Here is a 22,110-nt window from a genome sequence, read left to right as displayed (position 1 = left end):
AAGAGAACATCTTCCACTCCTGAACTGAAATGGCTCCTACAACAGTCCCAGGTGCAGCCTGTGACCTCTTCCTGAGACCTTCTCCAGCACCCCACTTGTGTGAAAAGATAATGAGGCATCGGGGTTGATTTAATAAGACTGGAGAGTGCAAAATCTGGTGCATCTGTGCATGGTAGCCAATCAGCTTCTAACTCCAGCTTGTTCAATTTATCTTAGACAACAAAATGGAAGCTGTTTGGTTTCTATGCAGAGCTCCATCCAATTTTGCGCTCTCCAGTTTTAGTAAATCTCCCCCAATGTCTTTTTCATTTCTTTACTGAAAATTATCCAAATATTAGTAACATAGAAGTCCTTCTGCTACACAAGCTATAAAAGAGGGGGTTTCTGCAATGCTACATACTGTTGCCCCAAATGCATTCCTCTCAGATAAGTTCCCACTGACACCATTGATCTTTTTTAGTAATTTGCAAGAGGATAATTCTTCACAATGACCACAAGTGTAAGGAGCATTCTTCCCCCTGACTATCACACTAATGTATCATGAGCTGTAGATATAGTCATTTTTAGCAGGGTTTCCCTGAGAATGGAAAGTTATTACAAGGGTTCCTCTGTGTTGAATATGTTGAGAAAGGCTGGTCTGATCTATCATTGTTCTCCAGATTTCTTGTCCAGTTGCCTTTTACAGAGAGCCCACAAATGGGAAACTACATTCTCTCTTCCATCCCAAATATACAATTTGAACCCTCCTGTTATCTCCACCAATCCACTATATAGTCTCGCACAAGAGAGGTGCAGATCAACCCAAATCACTGGGAACATGACAGGGCTTATTACAAACAAAAGGCTTACTGTACCCTCTGTTCTGCTAGGGCTCTACTGTGCTTAGCTTTCTAATGCCGCGTACACACGAGCGGACTTTTGTCTGGCGGACTTTTCGACGGACTTTACGACGGACTTTCCGAATGAACGGACTTGCCTACACATGATCAACCAAAGTCCGACGGATTCGTACGTGATGACGTACGACCGGACTAAAACAAGGAAGTTCATAGCCAGTAGCCAATAGCTGCCCTAGCATCGGTTTTTGGCCGTCGGACTAGCATACAGATGAGCGGACTTTTCGACTGGACTCGAGTCCGTCTAAAAGATTTGAAACATGTTTCATTTCTAGGTCCGTCGAACTTTTGGGGAAAAAAAGTCTGCTGGAGCCCACACACGATCAAATTGTCCGACGGACTCCGGTCCGCAGGACCAAGTATGCCGTAAAGTCCGGTCGTGTGTATGCGGCATATAGGGACTTCAGATAAAATTAGCCTTTTAGTAGAAAAATAAGGAATGTAAAACATTGCTGACTGTATGAGTGACAGAACTTCCATCAAATGACTATATTACCATTCTCTGGATATGTGAGGACTTTTCTTACCTGTTGTTTGTACAATTCTTCAGCATCTCTTCTGCTCATCTCTATAATGCCTTCATATTCCTTTCTCACTTCAGCAATATATTTGGCTAAGTCTGCACCTTTGGGGGCATCAACTTCCACATTGACAGTTGAACCTTGCTTTTGTGCTTGAGCCAGCTTCATGTCCTGTATGAGTAAGTCAGATAATTACATAACCATTGCATCCCAAGGCTAAAATACATTTTTAGTAGTAGATTTGTAAACAGTTTAAAAGAAATTTCAGCCCAAACTTTCTGTGCTAGTTTTGGATAGTACTTGGAAGGAATTGAATCTGTCAATGGAAATCTGATGACAATGGTCAAATGTTGGATTTCCATTAATTTGGGTAGACTGCTTTTAGTTCCTGCCATGTTTCTGGGACAGGTAATGAGGGTTATTCTCCTCAATGGAGACATGGACAACCATAAAAAAAAACTTTGCAGAGGTTCTAATTCTTCCCCACTCTCTATTATGATCTTATTCTGGGTCAGTGACTCAAGATATTAAAGTGTGAAGGTCAATATGACAACCAGGCAGCAAGCATTTGCAGACAAATTGGGCAGCAATGTCTTTATGTTTATTCCATGACAGGTTTCCTTTTAAAGCAGAGGTTCACACAAAAATGGAACCTCCACTTTTCGGAACCCTCCCCCCTTCCGGTGTCACATTTGCCACCCTTCAGGGGGGAGGGGGGTGCAGATACCTGTACACTGTACACAGGTAATACAGGTATTTGCACCCACTTCTGGGCATAGACTCCCTCGGGAGTCTACGCCTCTCCCCCCCCCCCCGCTGTCTGCTGGGAAACACAAGGATCCCAGAGACAGCAGGGACTATCCGGATTACACAGCACGACTCGTGCATGCACAGTAGCGAACCAGGCTGTGAAGCCACAAGGCTTCCTTTCCTGATTCCCCTAGCGAAGATGGCGGCGGCAGCATCCGAGGACCGAGGGACAGATCAGCCTCGGGTGCCAACATTGCGGACGCCCTGGACAGGTGAGTGTTCATATTTTAAAAGTCAGCAGCTGCAGTATTTGTAGCTGCTGACTTTTAAAAAAAAACATTTTTGCGGGACTTCCGCTTTAAGGGTCAGTCCACTCTACCTATATACCAGTCTTTGGTAGATGTTGGAGAGTTACAACCCCTGAGAATTTCCTATGGCTGTATTAGTGAAATCTCTGGGCTGAGTTCCTAGATCTGCATACCTGTTCCAATTACAAGGGGTTTTTATGGAGAATGGTGGGCAGGAAAAGAGTTGGAAATGATTGCAGGATGACTCCAATGAATAAGTATTCAAACAAGTAAAAAGCCAGGGGTTGACTCAGTCCACCAAGGTCCACCAATAACTGAAATAGTACTTTTATGTGGCTTCACTCTTTAAACAGTTCACACTTTGTGTTCCTAGGCATTGAGGTGTGCTTATCAAGCATGCACAGCCAGATTTCCCCTATTATATGTGTTACATATACAATGTACAACAGAGTTGTACAGGGATGAATGGACTATAGAAAGATAAAGAGAAGCATGTATGTACAAACCAACAATTACCATTATAACATCTACAATATCGTAACAATGTCCAGTTCAAGGTTATCATCAGTGGCCTTTTAATATGGCTAAGTTTATTTTTCTCTACACTCTTTATGTGTTCTGAACACATTATATGCTGTCATTTTTTTGCAAGAGCTGTAGACAGTTACTGATACACACTTGTTACTTCTTTATTCACATGTCCATTATTCTCATTGACAGTACCGTGAAAGGTACGTTTTGTTATTTGGGTGTGGATATTTGCTTATACCCTTATTGTTCTTCAAAACAGACTTCATTATCTATACATTTGTCAAAGCTGGTTGTTTCTTTTCCTTTTTTTCTGGATCAAATGACTGCTCGTATCCCTGAGTTATCTAGGCTTATGATGTAGATTGAATTTCTAGTTTCCCAGAATAAGCATATTATAACTATAGATAATTCATTTAGATCAGTATGCAGAAATCTAATCAACTATTACTTTTTATAGTAAGGCAATACATGGTTAACCATCCATGGGATGGCCTGCAATCAATAAACAGAACAAGAGGTGAGGGCACTTCTATTTAATAGAAAAATGAATGATCCCTGAACCATACATACAGTATATTGTCAAATGTATTGGAACACTTGCCTTTACACGCACATGAACAAGGTCCATAAAGACATGGATGAGCAAATTTGGGGTGGAGGAACTTGACTGGCCTGCACAGAGTCCTAAACTCAACCCGACAGAACACCTTTGGGATGAATTAGAGCGGAGACTGTGAGCCAGGCCTTTTCGGCCAACATTAGTGCCTGACCTCACAAATGCACTTCTGGAAGAATGGTCAAACATTCTCGTAGACACACTCCTAAACCTTGTGGACAGCCTTCCCAGAAGAGTTGAAGCTGTAATAGCTGCAAAGGGTGGGCCAACTCAATATTGAACCCTACGGATTAAGACTGGGATGCCATTAAAGTTCATGTGTGTGTAAAGGCAGGTGTCTCAATACTTTTGGCAATACAGTTGGCAATAGTTTGGCAATACATTATTTTACATTCAGACTTAGGCCAAAAGGGAAATGTTCAAAAATGTTCCTCCTACTTAAGGAACTTACCAAGAGTAAGTAGGCCATGTGTAACTCCAGTTGACAGATTATCCGATTCACAAGATGGCTATAAAACTGGACTGTAGACGAACTGGTTTCATGTGTAGATGTGGCCACTGATTCAACCATCCCACCCACACATTACCCATGCAAAAGTAACCAGTTCCTATGTAGCACCTAATTATTGTCTTATCTTGTGATTAGGTCTATAATCTGCCCAACAATGAGACCAAGTATTTGCATCTAGGTGCATCTTATGCCAGGCAATTTACTGTGAGATACAGGAGCGTGATCAAGTAGTAATGCATGTTTGTCATGGGTTTCTGGGGCAAAATTATAGGGTCCCCAGGTTTGGCAAACTCTACATTAAAACCAATCTTTGTATAAATATCTAAACAATTCTATAACAACAACAACAATGCAGCACACCTAGTGCTTTCCTAGAAAAAGGTGCCACAACTCTATATACATTGACTTATGAAGAGAACTAAGCTGTCCTGAAATCTTCCAGGACAGCTCCTCTCTGCCCTCCGACAGGGACAACTGACCCATGTGCACACGGTTGGACTTTCCGACAACAAGCTCTCATCGAACATTTCCCGTCAGAAAATCCAATCGTGTATATGCGGCTTTAGTCTTCTCAGTTAAAAAATACAAAATATCACTTCATCTCTACATTTTCCTGTATAATCCATATACTTTATCTACAGTGATGTGGTTATTGGTTTATGCCCTGACAGATCCCTATGCATTCCAAAGCTGGGGCACAAAGGAGTCACATGATCTGGTATGGCTCTTTGTATACAGTACAGGCTTGGTTCCCTTGCTCATATTTTAAGAAACCTCTTCATTCTTTTTCAGTATCATTGTGTCTGCAATGTACAATTAATCTATTGTTAGTTGGTACGCCTGGTTCTCTGCCCATATCCAGTTAAACATGACAGCTAATAAAACCAGACATATTGTATGCAGAACAATTATCTTAGTATATGGCTTAATAGTCTAAGCTGTTCTTCAGACTGGGGAACCAACGTGATACATTGTTTGTCCTGTCCTGTTTTATTTAATTGAGAAGTCCCTACTGGTACAATGCTATACTTGGAGCCATCCACGTCTTCTGGATAATACAAATAATATGCAGTGAATGGACATAACAGTACCTCCTCATGACTCTTCCTCATGTAGATCAGCTGTTTCCTCATTCCCTCCACCTCCATCTCCAGGTCTGTCCGGACAATGGTGAGGTTATCCATCACTTTGCGCAGGCCCTCCAGGTCCGTCTCCAAGGCTGCACGAAATGCTTTTTCTGTCTCATATCTGAAAAGACAAATCAACTAATTTTCAACTGCACCACAGGGTCATTTAAAACTTGCATATGGTGGAAATACTTAAAAAATAATAAATACATACAAAATAATAAAGAAGTCATAAAGGTGAGAAAACAAATAATAACATAAATCCAAAACTTTTGTCTAGTTCTGGACAGCGTAGGGAATGCTTTTTCTGCTGTCTGTGCACCCATTACTTCCAGTTCCAGTGGCACAACAAGAATTGAGCGGAAAAATGGCAGTGCATCCAGTTGTCACCAGTATGTGTGTCTCCATTGGAAGACTTCTTCTGATCTTTTTTTCTGATGTCAAATTTGGGTTTTCTCATGAGTTTTGGGTGGTCACCAGGAGAATCAGAGAGATTGAATCTCCCTAGCAAAGACACAGACACCAATAAGAGGGATTTCCAGACAGCTGTGTTAGGGCTCATGTACACTATTGCTTTTAGCTATATAGCATAAAAAACAGGTGTATTCCTTCATCTGCGAGGCATAGGTTCAGTGTAAAGCCCGCTGCCAGTAATCCTGGCAAGATCAATGGCGGGCTGAACCACACATGGCCCTAAAGGTGATTACCACTAGGAACAGCATGCAGAGTTCAGACGCCATATATTTCATACTGTCTTTTATTTGGCAGGACTTGCTGGCACTTGTACCTCCCAGGTGCTGGAATATGCCCAGTTTTTATGCTCTATGGGAAAAATGCCTGAACATGTGCCCTTTTAAGGGTTGGAACACCACTGTAGAAACAAAATGCAGTTTGTCATCTGATTTATCTCTATAATTATCATAAAAAACAGGGCCAGAGTGGAGAAAAAAAATTAAAAACGGCGTGCTTTTGGGTACGCGACTGAAAATGCTTAAGTAAGAACTGGTGCCACTAACTGCTCAATGCAGCCAAAAAATGTGATGCAAAGAAATGTCACCTACTTCTGTGTCAAATTTTAGGACCTGAAAAACCAATGCCAAAATCTCTGCATCAAAATCAAATCATCCACCATAGATCGCTATCATTATCATTTTTAACCACTGACTCCACTGAAGGATCTCAGAAGAAGCAAACCAATCAAAAACTCAACCTTTTGAGAAAGCAGTCAAGGAGTCATCTATCGACAGCTTTATCCATCTCTAAGATAGTGATGCATTAATTTACTAAGAATCTCTACTATTTTATTTCACTTCTTTTCATGTCATTCCAATTTTTAGCAAATATTTTAAATTCCTCTACCATATTTTCTACTTATTACGAGTATGTTTAGGTTCCCATTCACAATTGAACTTGTACATACATTTTTTAGGGATTTTCATTTATTTTCAGGTTTGAGTATTTTTGTTTTAGCCAATGGAAAGCTAGTTACTAAGAGGAGAGAAAAACTAGCGTTTTGTGTATTTTCGGGCATTTTCCAAGTACTTCCATTGACATCTATAGGGGCCAAACAGTAATGCCTCATACACACGAGCGGAATTTCCGAAAGAAAGAGTCCGATGGGAGCTTTTCATCGTATATTCCGACCATGTGTATGCCCCATCTGACTTTTTCTGTTGAAAATTCAGATGGCCTTAGATAGAGAACATGTTCTATATTTTTCCGATGGAACAAATTACTGTCGGAAAAAACGCTCGTCTGCATGCTGTTCCGATGCACCAAAAACGACGCATGATCTGAAGCAAGTACGAGACGGAAGCTATTGGCTACTGGCTATTGAACTTCCGTTTTCTAGTCCCGTCGTACGTGTTGTACGTCACCGCTTCTGGACGGTCGGAATTTGGCGTGACCGTGTGTATGCAAGACAGCTTGAGCGGAATTCCGTCAGAACTCCATCGTAAAAACCTTCAGAGTTTATTCCAACCGGTCGTGTGTACAGGGCATAAGACCCTGTCCCAAAGAAGCTCATGTATTTTTCTAAGCTTTGAGCTTATTCAAGCAACACAACACTTAGGTGTGAATGGGTAGCACTGAATATCATGGAAATCTTCATGTTGAGCGTTGAAGCGCTTTGGGAAACACACTTCAAATCAATTTGCGAAATTCCATTAAGTAGAATGGAAACCCCCTTATAATGGGCACAGCAGGAGTGCCGAGCCAGGAACCCAGCCCATATTTTTTCACCAATAGAGTCCCAGAGAAATGCAACAAACTTTTAGGTGTTACAACTCTTCAGCAGCGACCAAAAAATGGAAAATTGTATCAAATACTTACTATAATTTCCATTCCTGATGCCAATCCATGGAGGTGAATGTAAAGGAGTGCCCGAAATGCAGTAGTTGTGAAATAAACCGCTTTATTTGGAGTATAGATGGTAGAATGTAGCCAACACGTTTTGGGGGACAAAAGACTCCCCCTTCCTCAGGGCTGATGTTTGAATATGGATCCCGTTAGGGTCTGTCTGGGACCTGAGCATCAGGTCTAAGAATGTCTGACCGTCAGCTGAGGCTTAAGAGCTCAATGCTGCCTCTCAAGCCTCAGCTGACGGTCGGACATTCTCAATCCCAGACCTGATGCTCAGGTCCCAGACAGACCCTACGGGATCCATATTCAAACAGCAGCCCTGAGGAAGGGGAAGTCTTTTGTCCCCCGAAATGCGTTGGCTACATTTTACCATCTAAACTCCAAATAAAGCTGTTTATTTCACTACTGCATTTTGGCTGCTCCTTTACATTCACCTCCTTTGATCACTATGGGAGAAACCACCTGGCCGCACCCTGAGGTAGCAGCCCATACGCATAACAGGGTTTACCATCTTCACAAAACAGCCGGGCATCAAACTTTGGAAAGAAACCTTTCTTATGTTGTCTTTTGGACCTCCTATCTATAATCAGTGACCAACCAAGTCAGTCCAGCGTGACTACCCCACGGCAACATACCGTACATGTGATATTGCTTCGCCCCTATACCCACCCACAGGACCTGTTTAAATCATAAAAGGAAAGCTAGAGCAACCTCCCTCATTCTCCATAAAAATAACAAGATCAAAAAAGGGAGGGTTCATATGCTGCCATGGATTGGTGTCAGGAAAAGAAAATTGTGGCAAGTATTTGATACAATTTTCCATTTTCCCAATGTCAACATGGCCCCAAACTTAAAGACATAAAATAGACCTAGCTGAATAAGCCTCTATCACTTCTGGAGGCTCTTGTATGGCCGCACTATAAGTTTTCTGGATGACCTTGACACTCCAAGATAACACGGTTTTGCTGTAGCTTCCTCCTCCGAACTTGACGGGCTCCCGAAGGATTTTAACTAGGAAGAGGCTTGAAGATAGGCATTTTAGACACTTGGTACATCCAGCCTGTGCACAGTGCATGCGTGGACACCACAGCCGGCCCGGAGACTGGAAACGGCCACAAAACCTGGACCAGATTGTGTACGCACGCCAGTCACAGGTAAAGCCACAGGTTAAAAAAAAAAACTGCAGACAAAAGAAAAAAAACTAATTGCTCCCACAAAGGAAAAATAATAAAGCCTAATGAAGGTAGAGGCAAGGGAGAAAAAAAACAAAAAGGGATAGCACAAAGAAAAAGCAGCACTAACTCCAGCACTAGGATTCAGCTCAGGTGTGCAGAGCAACACATGCAGCATGGACTTCAGCAACCAAAACCAGCTCAGGTGCACCACACGAGGTTCTTACGTCTCTAGTTAGAGAACTCCTCCGTTACAAAAGACCAATAGAAGAAGCTCCCCATCTTATTATCTTATTGGTGCATTTAGCAACCTAAGATGTGGGACTGCGCCTTGGAGAGGCTGAACCCAGGTGAACTCCGACTCAGTCGGCGGGTAGGGATTTATCACAACATCACAGTTTTGTGGGTATAGATCTTGGGGACAAAGGAGAATGGGGAAGGTTGCTCTAGCTTTCCTTTTATAGATTTAAACAGGTCCTGTGGGTGGATATAGGGAAGCTATATGACATGTATGCTCCCATGTAGGCGTCAGGTAACTGAAATATCAGTTCTGGGTGCACAGACCCTTTAAAAGAAACCTGTCTTCAGAAAATACCACATTAGGCCACTAGATGGAGAGAAGTATAATAGGATTATAATTTCTGTTGATATTTGGCGCAATCTAGTGCCAAATGCAGCATTTTCCGCTTTAAAGCAATGAAAAACATTTGTCCATAAGAGAAAACAAGCAGCCTAATAACATTTGTTTTTTGCCCCATTTACCAAGAATGAATGGTCATGCACTTTCACTGGGTGAATTGTTATGCGTTTTTTTTTTTATAACTAAAGGCAGTAGAATCAGTCTTTGCTGCATTCTACTTCTGAAAATTCTAGCTGCCTGGCTGTCATGCTGATCCTCATGCTTCAGTACTACAAGTCACTGACCCAGAACTAAAATGCAGAGAAGGACTTTTTTCTAAATTACTATATTGAATAGACTTTTATCATCGTATATCCTGTATTATTATGCAGTGAGAATAATTTCTAATTTCTTTGTTGTGCAGACCGGACTAAACATGCTCAGCCTATCCAGAATCCACAGCTTGCCTCCTGAAGCTGCTATGAGCTTCACTTTGCATAAGTGTTACAGGATGCTTCCAATAGCCATTTTGTTCTGCACACATCACAGTCGTTAGTACACAGATCTACTATGGTAACCAGTAAAATCAGAAATATGGGTGGGTCAAGAAGGACATAGGAAGGAGAAGCATCATGAAAGAAATTAGAAGCTTTGACTCTTATGCTGTGTACACACGGTCGGAATTTCCGACAACAAATGTTCGATGGGAGCTTGTTGTCGGAAATTCTGACCGTGTGTATGCTCCATCGGACATTTTCCGTCGGAATTTCTGGAAAACAAAATTTGAGATCTGGATCTCAAATTCTCCGACAACAAAATCCTTTGTCGGAAACTCCGATCGTGTGAACACAATTCCGACGCACAAAATTCCACGCATGCTCGGAATCAAGCAGCAGAGCCGCACTGGCTATTGAACTTCATTTTTCTAGTCCTGTCGTACGTGTTGTACGTCACCGCGTTCTTGACGTTCGGAATTTCCGACAACATTTGTGTGACTGTGTGTATGCAAGACAAGTTTGAGCCAACATCCGTCGGAAAAAAAATCCACGGTTTTATTCTCGGAAAATCCTATGGTGTGTACAGGGCATTATGTATCCACACAATAACACATCATTTCTAGGAATTGGTGTCCCCTCTAAACATGAGATCATTTATGAGCACTGTGCTACATTCGGTACAGAAGTGCAACATTCCTTATAATAGAACAGGGCTGGAGACAAGGATTCCCCAATGTTCCAACTTCTGTTCTAAGCTTATTGATTTAGAAAATCAGTGTCCCTTTTTTGCCTCTTTAAATGTAATTCATTTACTGATGTCATCTTTGCAAGATCCTGCTGAAAGAGGCTGGCGGCTAGCTTTTTTAATTCCATTTTTCTAATGGCCGGTAAGTGCTTCCATTTACCATGTTTAATCATCCCCAAAATTCTTCTTACATTCACTGTAGTTTAAATTTTGGCACACACCAATGTATGCGTGTACAGGCATACCCCACTTTTAAGTACACAATGGGGTTTATTTACTAAAGCTGGAAAGTGCAAAATCAGGCTCACTTCTTCATAGAGAGACCAATGAGCTTTTAACCCCAGCTTGTTCAATTAAGCTTTGGTAATAAAACCTGGAAGCTGATTGGTTTCTATGCAGAAGTGAGCCTGATTTTGCACTTTCCAGCTTTAGTAAATAAACCCCATTGTGTACTGTAGTGCTGGTAGATTTACAATCTACCGCAGATTAGGTAAATTTAGTAAATTGGGTGTTAGGAAGGTTAAAAGTTCGCCTCTGTTCCAGCTTGGCTGATGTTGTGTCTGCTTCCGTGCTGACCGGTGGGTGTCGCTGTTACCACTAGTCAGTGTTGGAAAGGCAACATGTCGAAGTGTATAAGATGTTCCTCTGTCTCGGAGGCAAGCTCGGTGGAGGTGGTCCTCCGGGTTGCATTCTGGGAAGGGGGGTATTTATGGGACAGACGCCATGTTTTAGAGTTGTTTTACAGCCACCTGCTGGCCCTCCGGGCCAACAGGTATGCCTTAAGGAGCTACCTCGTGGTCCTCCGTCCGGGAGGCCCAGGATGCTACAGCGCAGGGGTGGGTCCAGAGGCTTGTCTGGGGCCTACCACCGCGGCTGAGGAATGGTCCTGAGCTGTCGGTCCTGTGTGACGAAGCTGGACAGCCGAGGAGATCCCAGGGGAGGACCCGTCTTGGAGAGATCACGCGGAGAGCTGGTCTATAGAGGGGCATGTAATTATACAGCATAGTGTTGCCGGTTCGGCTTAAAGGTTCAGGCACTGTGGCTTACTGTTCACTGCAGAAGATCTGATACATCCTGTGGCAGAGGATCGTGCAGATTTACCCCCCCCCCCCCCAAGTAAGTCTGTGGCAGAGACTTTTGATTCGTGCTGCGCACTGGCTGCTAGACCAGTGAGAGAGGCCTATCCAGACGAGCAAAGAGTGTGTCCCACAAGGGGAGCGCATTCCATCCAATTATCTGAAATCTACCGGGACATTTGTTGCTAAGATATTAGAAGAAGATATTTGAGCTTCTCCTGAAAGTTTCTTTTTCCACCTCTTACCTGCTACTTCCTAAAGTTTGACTGTTTAATAAAGCATTGAAAACGTACTCCAGTGTTGGTGCGTGTGTCGTCTAGCAGTAAGCTCAACGGAACCCCTAGACCCGGTGCCGGTGAAAGAGAGGGAAGCAAAGTGAAGGTAACAGACCCGCTTAAACCAGCAGCTCCACTGAGAGTTAGTGATACAGTACTTAAAAGTGGGGCATGCCTGTACATGTGCTTATGGTGCCTACAAGCGTAAATCACTGATCACTGATAAAAGTGTTTCTATTTTGATTCTATGGATCCCTAGGCAGCACAATTGTATTCATGTAAATGTAGCTGTGTGGATGAGCCCATAGCAAACAATACTGCTGCATTCAGGCCTGTAAAAAAACAATACAATGTATGGATGTAGCACTTTGGGCGCCTGTATGTGTGAGCCCTCAAGCTGTATTTAGCACCTTATTTTTATGATCGTTCTTGACCCCATAGACCTCTCCCACTATCTGGGTGAAACACTATGGAAATGCTGTTGAGGTCCACCATTTTTTTGTGACTTTGTGAACCTTGCCCCACTGCCTGACCCACACATGTGCTTGCATTCTGTATCTGGTACACTGGGAGCTTAGAAGCAGCGCATGGCTACTCAGAGAGAAGGAGCTGGCAGTTGCCATGAGAAAAAAAATGATTTGCACAATTTGGATATAATCTTACATATAGTCACCTAGTAGGTGAGGTTGAAAAAAGGACACAAGTCCATCAATCCCAACCTATACTCTGCTGCATATGCTCTTGTTACCTCTCAATAAATGATCATATTGAAGTGTGTGTGGCCACCATTAGAGATGTCACGGGCAAAGGAGTAGAGGGAAAACCAGCAATAGGGATGCCTCTTCAAACACGGCAAAGAATACAATGTACAGAGGTGAAAATACAGCCTCAAGCTTGTCTTCCAGGACTCCAGAGTATATCGTTGTTTGAATGCATTCTGATTAATTATGATTAGAGTGATTTTTTTTAAGTGTTTATTTGTATTTTTCACAACTTTAATTTTTCTATATGTCCCTTTATCTACAATTCTATTCCCATATAAAAAGATATGTTTTATAAAGATAGGCCAGTAGGCTTAGCAGCGCCGGTACCAGTCCCCTTGGGACAGCCCTGGCAGTGGGATACGGACGATACACAGGCACAGGTTGGAACCGCTTCCAGTTACTATTACTTTTACATTCCTCGTTGAGGAGAGAAAGCTGTCTCCTAATACCAGAATAGCAGTAGTAGAGGGCACAATTTAAAAGGTAATCCCCTACTGTTTATGGGATAGAAATCACTGTGACTAATAATTATATATGATTACCATGTACTATGAATGATGAATTGTATATTTATTTATGTATCTTCTATGTACATGTCTGATATATATATATATATATATATATATATATATATAGATATATAGATATAGATTTATATCTATATGTAGATATAGATATATATCTATATCTATATATATAGATATATATATATATATATATTATATATACATATATTTATTACTATTTATCAGTTGGCTCATGTGACCAGTGTACCACCTCTTAACCCCTCATCTTCTTAAAGGTATGAGGGTGGGGTTTATTTGGGCTAATAGCTCACTTAGGTATGAAGGATGATGTGAAATCATTCATACCCAATTTGGCTCTGATGAAGAGGGCTTGACCCTCAAAACGTGTTAGCCTTTGGATGCTATGAGGGTTTCCCATACCACTGACTGAGGACTGTGGATCTTGGGGTAGTTTTATTGGCACCATTGTATTTGCCTTTTCTTGCCAAGAGTTTGTAAGTAGATTACGTTTTACTTTTGAATAAAAAGGGTTATGTTGGTAATGCACTAAGTCAGTGCGCCCTTTTTAAAAAAAATGTTTTATTGTTTTCAAATAAATAAAGTTAACATATGGATCCTCCAGATGAAGCCACTAGGATGGTGGCGTAACGCGTAGAGGTAGAGCCTGGCAGTGGGATAATCGACACCATACGTGAGATCTGCTGGATTTTGTTATATGCTATGTTTGCATAGCACCTGGTGAAGGGGGCACAAGTCACGGAGTGGAGTCACATTGTGTGTTTGTGAAGCATGGCTCATAATTAGAGACTACTTAGAGTACCGTTTATAAGAAGATTTTCTCTATTTAATATAACTGCGGACTTTTTTCATTTCTTGCACTTTACACTTTTTTGCACTTTACACTTTTCGATAATATGTACAGTGGCACTTGCACTTTGTTATGAAGTTTGTTCTTTTATAGTTCTATATGGACATATGTGCATTTAATTAGGAGGTTTTTATTAAGCAGCGCTACCGCATTATATTTTTATATGGACATACTTGCGTTTGAAGTCATCTAAAGCCAGCTTGGCATTTTCCATCTGAAGTGTTAGCTTAGCATCATTTGTATGTCCAGCGAGGAGCTGTAAACAGAGGGAGAAAACAAGAATTCATTCTTAATCTTAATAAAAATCCAAACAAGGGATAGCAGTCAATAAATTACTAATTCAATCAAGCCACAGTTTTTAAATCAGAAAGTTCACGTATTCAGTTTATTTTAAAGTGGATGCAAACCCTCTTATTTGTCCCCTTTTGGTTTGCAAAATATATAATTGAAAGCATTTTGTTATGTTAGTTTAAAAAGTAAATGAAAGAGGTAAAAATGCTCCGTGATTAACAGCGCTTGCTGCTATTTAATAAGCAAATTACAAAATAACAATTGCGCACTATCACCTTATTGTTATTTTGTAATTTTCTGGTTACATAGTAGCAAGCGCTGTTAATCACAGAGCTTTTCTCCAGTGTATTATTTATCACACATAACTCACAGGTTTGTAACAGCAGCTGCTTTTTTTTACACAGTATTTGAAGATACAGTGGAACCTTGGTTTACGAGTAACGCAGTTAACAAGCATTTTGAAAGGACGAGCAACTTTATTTTTTTAATTCTGACTCAGTTTGCGAGTGTTGTCTCGCAAAATGAGCAGAATTCAAGCTAATGGGGTGTGCAGTACCGCATTTGGCCAGAGGTGCGGGGGCGCAGGGGACACGTAGAAGGGTTCAGAGCCCTTCGGAAATACTCGGAACAACTCGGAAATACTCGGAAACATGCTGAAATACTCAGTTCCCGAGTATTTCTGAGGCACTCTGGCGCCCCCCCCCCCACCTCTGGCCACATGTGGTATTGCATGTCATAGAAGTCAATGCGGAACAAATTATCTTAGTTTCCATTGACTTCTATGGGGAAACTCCTTCTGTTATGCGAGTGCTTTGGATTATAAGCATTCTCCTAGAACGGATTATGCTCGTAGTCCAAGGTTCCACTGTATACATTTTTTTTTTTGGGCACGGGTGTATACATGCACTAGCATATAACCATTATATTATACAGGTAAAAATACCTGTTGATCCTGCCAAAAATCTTGTAAGTTGATAACTTCCTGTATATTCTGCCTCTGTTACCTCTTACCAGTTACACTGTTGTCAGTACTCTCTGTGGTCTACAGAACACCTGTCCCCTGAGAAGAGAAGAGAAGAGAAGAGAAGAGAAGAGAAGAGAAGAGAAGGAGGTGTCCTGTAGTCCTGCCCTAGCTTCGACTCTGCTCCTCCATAGATACAGTACAGTAAGTGAGCATTGTCACCCAAGAACAAGAAATGTGTTACTGGCAGGATCACCAAGTGAAAATAAAAGGTAAAAGTCAGAAAAATATGCAGTCACCACATCAAAGGAATAGTAAGCTTTAATATGTTACATTTTTATCCTGGGGTTTGGATAAGATTTAATCCAAAGTCCACAGCAGCGATATACAGAGATCAATGATTGTACTTTCTGAAGCCTGTGTTGTGTCTTTTCCTCGCTCTCTCTCTGTCTCTCTCTGTATTCTCTATCACCCATCAAATTCAGACTTTTAAGGGCTCTTTCTCACGGGGCGGATCAGTGATGATCCGCCCCGTGAATATCCGCTTGCTCAGCGGGGATCACTCCGCCGATCCCCGCTGAGCAGGAAGATGACAGGTGCATCGCTGCACACTGTGCAGCGACGGACCTGTCAGAGCGCCGCTCTCCCCTATGGGGGGATCGGATGATGACGGACCGTAGTGTCCGTCGTCACCCGATCCGATCCGAAAATGGATGGAAAAGTAGGTTTTTCCTCCGTTACACTTTTCGGATCGGAGCGGGTCGGATGTCAGCGGACATGTCACCGCTGACATCCAACGCTCCATAGAGATTCATGTATGTCCGTTTTTCATCCGAAAACAGAAGGATGAAAAACGGACATACGGATCGTTAGTGTGAAAGAGGCCTAAAGCAGGTATAAAACTCTTTGCTGAATGTGAACAAACTTCCATGCATTTTTTATTTTTTATATCATGCATTCTGTTACATGAGAAAACAGAAAGGAGACTTCTGTGAGTGTAGTTAGAAATTATAAAAATATTAAATGGTAAGCTAAGCTTTTATGAGCAGAGCATTTTTAACCATCCTGTATTTTATTGTATTGTAACTGTACTGTCTCACTTTATATTGTAAAACACTTTGCAACCTGCTGGCGCTATATAAATCCTGTATAATACATATAATAATAAAAATGAATTTCCTGCAACACAAGCAAGGGGTTCTCAGATCACCAGATTACCAACAAAGGAGACAAGGATAGATGTCCAGATGAAAAACTAAGTTATAAAGCAGGTGGGCTTTATTCCATTGTACATTTTAAGAGTTAAAACCCAATTCCAGCTTAATTGTACTCTTGTAGGCTGCAGCTGCTATACAAAGTCCTGGCTGTCATTTTGGCAGCCTGAATTTGCTGGCATGGGTAGCAGTTGGAGGGAAAGAGAATATAATGCACATTCTGAATACTTTGCTGATTTTTTTCAGGGTGCACTTCGAACGCCCAAAGTTTACAAGAGGTTAAAATGAAAAGCAGTTGAAATCACTAAATATAAAAACTAGGGTTGCACCGATAGCGTGTTTTTATCATCGGATACAAGTATCCATACTTTCGGTCAAGCACTCGCCGATACTACTGATACCTTTGTGGGGTGTGATTTGAGCCCATACAAAGAATAGGCTCAAATTGCACTGCAAAAGAATTGCATGTGATTTGAACAGGAATTCAATGTGATTCCTGTTCGAATCGCATGCAGTTTCCAGCACCGCTCTTGTGTGGGGGTAGGGGTTGTATTCTGTCTTTTACAAAAAAATTTTATTCTTAATACTTTACTTAAATGTTTAATTTTGTTCAATTTCAGTCCAACAATCTCTGATACAGGATTAAAGGGCACAGATCTGACATTTGATAGTGCTGAAAGCCAAACGCTGGTCCAGACCCAGGCATTTTCACACCCGTCATCACTATTTTTGTAAACCTTTTTATACATTTATATTTTTTATAATAAGGTTTTTTTCATAAGGTTGTCCCTGTCCTGGTCAAGCACACATGGGCAGGGGTGACAAGGCAGTAACTAGAATCCTTGCAAGCAATCACATCTATGGACTACTGGGTTGTACAAGGATGTACCAGTGGTTGAAGGTTGCCCAGTATGTATGATACTACACTGCCTTGCTGCACTTTTCATGTCCTTGGGGAACTTCAATGCAGGAAAAGTTGTGACAGAGAAGCTGACTTTAAAAAACCTGGGGTGAGGGTGTTTAGTGTTTAGCGTGAACAGCGTTTTTACTTTTATTTCCTGAAACGATGCAGTAGGGTGCTGTGAAAAAGGCAGCTTTTGAACGGACTGTTAGCAACAACTGCCTGATGCGCAATCATTTCCTCAAGCTAATTCTAATCTAAAAACATTTGTCCAGCAGTGGAGGAGTTTAATGAGGGACAATTGTCTGAAATGTGCTAGTGGCAAAATGAAGGTCTCTTGAGCCCCCTTTCTAGGGAAAGAGAGCCTTGACTGATAGGGCATGGCTAGGTGCCGGACAAGGGGAACGATTGGTTGAAACATGGGGGATGGGATGGGCCTGAGCTCAGGGAACATGTGCCCCAGGGAATTCTGGGTCTTTCGGAGGAGTCGGTTGGAAGAGCTGCCCACCCTCCTGCCCCTCTTTTTCCTCTGTTATGGTATTCTGCTATAAAACATATTCAATAAAAAATTGGAAAAATCTGATTTCTCCATAAATTTAGGTCAATATGTATTCTGCTACATATTTTTGGTAAAAAAAAATCCCAGCAAGCGTATACTGATTGGTTTGCGCAAAAGCTATAGCATCTACACACTATTGGATTTTTAATTTTTTTTTTACTAGTAATGGCGGCGATCTACTGTACTGTGATATTGTGGTGAGGATTCTGACACTAACTGACACTTTTGACACATTTGGGGACCAGTGACACTATTACAGTGATCAGTGCTAAAAATATGCAATGTCACTGTACTAATGACACTGGCAGGGAAGGAGTTAATCAACAAGGGGCGATCAAAGGGATAACTGCGTGCCTAGCCTGTGTTTTACTATACTGTGTGAGGTGCTTTTACTAGGTGAAAGAAATGGAATTTATTCCCTGTTTTGCAGGAACAAAATTCCGCCCCTTCCCTCCTACCAGAATGGAGATCTGCCTTGTTTACATAGGCAGATCGTAGTTCTGTCTCTCTGCTTAACGACTGGCGGGTGCCAGAGGACATTGGGTATCCGGCACTCGCTGATCGGCTTCCACTGTGTATAATCAGCAAGCCGTCGGCAGCACGCATGCACGCCCCCTACCCAGGAAGTGTAAGATTATGTATATATACGTGATCTGGTGCAGAGGTGCTGCTGTAGCGTCACATATGGCGACTCATCACATTTGGCTACCCGCTGGAGTGCGCATGCTCGATGCCGCCATATGCATTCCAACACTATTACGACACACTAAAACCGTCAGATAGTGCGACGGAACTGACATTAAACTGCGCTTGCGCAGTTATTATGTGGCTCCACCCCTAAGTCCAGGTTCAAGCCCCACCATCCAAGTGGATATAGAGTTAGAATATAATTATGCCGAGCGAAGCGAGCCCGCGAGGGGCCCTGTTGCAAAGTGGTTTGAACCTAGACTTAGGGGTGGAGCCGCTTTTACTGTGCTGTTTTGTTGTAAAAATGTTGGAACGCATATGGCGGCGTCGCGCATGCGCACTCTAGCAGGTAGCCAAATGTGATGGGTCGCCACTCGCCATATGTGACGCTACACCGCCCTGTAGCAGTAAAACAGCTAAAGGAAGGACCTAAAGTGGTTCAATAATGTCTTAACAGCAGAACATACATAAAGTAAAAGAAGACATTTTTTTTCTAGTTTCAGACCTGTTCAGTTGTTATTTACTGATAAAAAAGAGTGGCCACACACACAAGCTAAAATTCAAAGCTTTACAGGCGTGGGTTGTAGTTACAGGTCAGTGGATACCCTAAAGCACAAGAGTTTTCATTTTTCTAAAAGGAAAACATGGTAAAGTTACATGTCCATCCTATAAATAGGTAGGCGTTCTTTCATCTTAGCCTTTGTTTTTCTCCTCTCGGGTTTCAGTAGTATTTCCTGCAGGAGTAGCCCAATATTTTGCTGGTTTGTGTCAGCGACAAGGCGTGGGCTTCATGTTTGAAGTTCCAGCAATAACCTACTAATGTAAATGTGTTAATCCATCTGTGGAATATTAGAACAAGGGTGGGACCCATGCAAACCTGCCATGTGAACAGCCGTCAAACAAAACATCTATTTAAATGATTACAAATGATAAAAGTAGTCTGACCTCAATAATGACTAAACCCAACAGATACCAAGCAGCTTGAGTACAAAAGATAAAAAAGTACACAGTGTCATTCTATAGGTGGGAGGGAAGAGAAGCTTTCCCACAGCAACCAATCAAATTCCATGAGTCATCTTTGTAGAGTGGGAGTAAAGAATGTAAGGAAGATTCTAATTGGGTGGCTTGAAAGAGTTTTCTGCTCCTGTAGTTTAAAATTATACTTAAGAACTTTATTGAAAAATAAAATGTTTGTGGTCTTATATAAAGTGCATGTAAATCCTATTTTCTAATTTGCTCCCTTTTGGTCTATATAATGTACTTTTAAACATGTTTATTTAATCATTGGTTTAATTATTTATTTATTTATTTCATTACATCAGAGGCATAGCTGCAGGGGAGATATCTGCACTATATTACCAAAAGTATTGGCACACCTGCCCTCACACGCACATGCCTCCCTTTACTTCCAGTCTTAGTCCGTAGGGTTCAATATTGATTTGGCCCACCCTTTGCAGCTATAACAGCTTCAACTCTTCTGGGAAGGCTGGCCACAAGATTTAGGAGTGTGTCTATGAGAATGTATAGGAAGAAATGTGCTTCTTCTAGAGAAGGCCTGGCTTGCAGTCTCTGCTCTAATTCATCCCAGAGGTGTTCTATCGGGTTGAGTTCAGGACTGTGCAGGGCAGTCAAGTTCCTCCATCCCAAAACCCGATCATCCATGTCTTTATGGACCTTGTTTGTGCACTGGTGCTCAGTCATGTTGGAACAGGAAGGGGCCATCCCCAAACCATTCTCACAAAGTTGGGAGCATGAAATTGTCCAAAATCTCTTGGTATGCTGACGCCTTAGGAGTTCCCTTCACTGGAACTAAGGAGCCCAACCCCTGAAAAACAACCCCACACCATAATCCCCCCTCCACCAAATGATTTGGACCAGTGCACAAAGCAAGGTCCATAAAGACATGGATGAGCGAGTTTGGGGTGGAGGAACTTGACTGGCCTGCACAGAGTCCTGACCTCAACACGATAGAACACTTTTGGGATGAATTAGAGAGGAGACTGTTATAGCTGCAAAGGGTGGGCCAACTCAATATTGAACCCTATGGACTAAGACTGGGATGCCTTTCAAGTTCATGTCTGTGTAAAGGCAGGTGTCCCAATACTTTTGGTAATACAGTGTGTGTTCATAGACTGCCCAACTGTTCAACAATGAAAGGGGAAGGGCAGGCATCAGCAAACAGATAGGGGAAAGTTCTATGGCAATGGGGAAGGAAAGGCAGCACCAACATTTTGGTGTAGAATTTTACGGCAGTGGGCTGCTCTCCCTTCCTCAAATCTTCCTTTAACATGAAAATAGCCAGAGGCGGTCTGGATCTGAAGTTCCACTGTCAAAGAATAGGGGTTGTATTCTGTCTTTTACAAAAAAATTTTATGCTTAATACTTTATTTAAATGTTTAATTTTGTTCAATTTCAGTCCAACAATCTCTGATACAGGATTAAAGGGCACAGATCTGACATTTGATAGTGCTGAAAGCCAAACGCTGGTCCAGACCCAGGCATTTTCACACCCGTCATCACTATTTTTGTAAACCTTTTTATACATTTATATTTTTTATAATAAGGTTTTTTTTCATAAGGTTGTCCCTGTCCTGGTCAAGCACACATGGGCAGGGGTGACAAGGCAGTAACTAGAATCCTTGCAAGCAATCACATCTATGGACTACTGGGTTGTACAAGGATGTACCAGTGGTTGAAGGTTGCCCAGTATGTATGATACTACACTGCCTTGCTGCACTTTTCATGTCCTTGGGGAACTTCAATGCAGGAAAAGTTGTGACAGAGAAGCTGACTTTAAAAAACCTGGGGTGAGGGTGTTTAGTGTTTAGCGTGAACAGCGTTTTTACTTTTATTTCCTGAAACGATGCAGTAGGGTGCTGTGAAAAAGGCAGCTTTTGAACGGACTGTTAGCAACAACTGCCTGATGCGCAAGAATTTCCTCAAGCTAATTCTAATCTAAAAACATTTGTCCAGCAGTGGAGGAGTTTAATGAGGGACAATTGTCTGAAATGTGCTAGTGGCAAAATGAAGGTCTCTTGAGCCCCCTTTCTAGGGAAAGAGAGCCTTGACTGATGGGGCATGGCTAGGTGCCGGACAAGGGGAACGATTGGTTGAAACATGGGGGATGGGATGGGCCTGAGCTCAGGGAACATGTGCCCCAGGGAATTCTGGGTCTTTCGGAGGAGTCGGTTGGAAGAGCTGCCCACCCTCCTGCCCCTCTTTTTCCTCTGTTATGGTATGTCACAGCTTGCTGCGGTTTTTCTTGACCTTGCCAGCAGTTAAAGTGGAGTGCCACCCAAAAGTGGAACTTCCACTCATCGGATTCCTCCCCCC

General features: G+C 42.1%; 1 protein-coding gene and 1 long non-coding RNA gene across 2 annotated transcripts in view; one reads left to right on the top strand and one right to left on the bottom strand.

The window, feature by feature from the left end:
• The window catches only part of LOC141114326 (uncharacterized), a 408,781-nt gene extending 392,819 nt beyond the window's left edge, over positions 1 to 15,962 (top strand). Inside the window, exon 5 of the long non-coding RNA XR_012236894.1 lies at positions 15,470 to 15,962. This is a non-coding gene — a long non-coding RNA (uncharacterized lncRNA). The remainder of the gene's footprint in view (positions 1 to 15,469) is intronic.
• The window catches only part of LOC141114324 (keratin, type I cytoskeletal 42-like), a 73,242-nt gene that overhangs the window by 20,077 nt on the left and 31,055 nt on the right, over positions 1 to 22,110 (bottom strand). Inside the window, exons 2-4 of the mRNA XM_073607940.1 lie at positions 14,338 to 14,420; positions 5,225 to 5,381; positions 1,424 to 1,588 (exon numbers count right to left, since the gene is read on the bottom strand). Of these exons, the coding sequence (XP_073464041.1) occupies positions 1,424 to 1,588; positions 5,225 to 5,381; positions 14,338 to 14,420 (405 nt within the window). The remainder of the gene's footprint in view (positions 1 to 1,423; positions 1,589 to 5,224; positions 5,382 to 14,337; positions 14,421 to 22,110) is intronic.

Source organism: Aquarana catesbeiana, linkage group LG12 (assembly GCF_042186555.1).
Source record: "Aquarana catesbeiana isolate 2022-GZ linkage group LG12, ASM4218655v1, whole genome shotgun sequence".
NCBI classification, from domain to species: Eukaryota; Metazoa; Chordata; class Amphibia; order Anura; family Ranidae; genus Aquarana; species Aquarana catesbeiana.
This window is presented reverse-complemented; position numbering and strand designations above follow the sequence as displayed.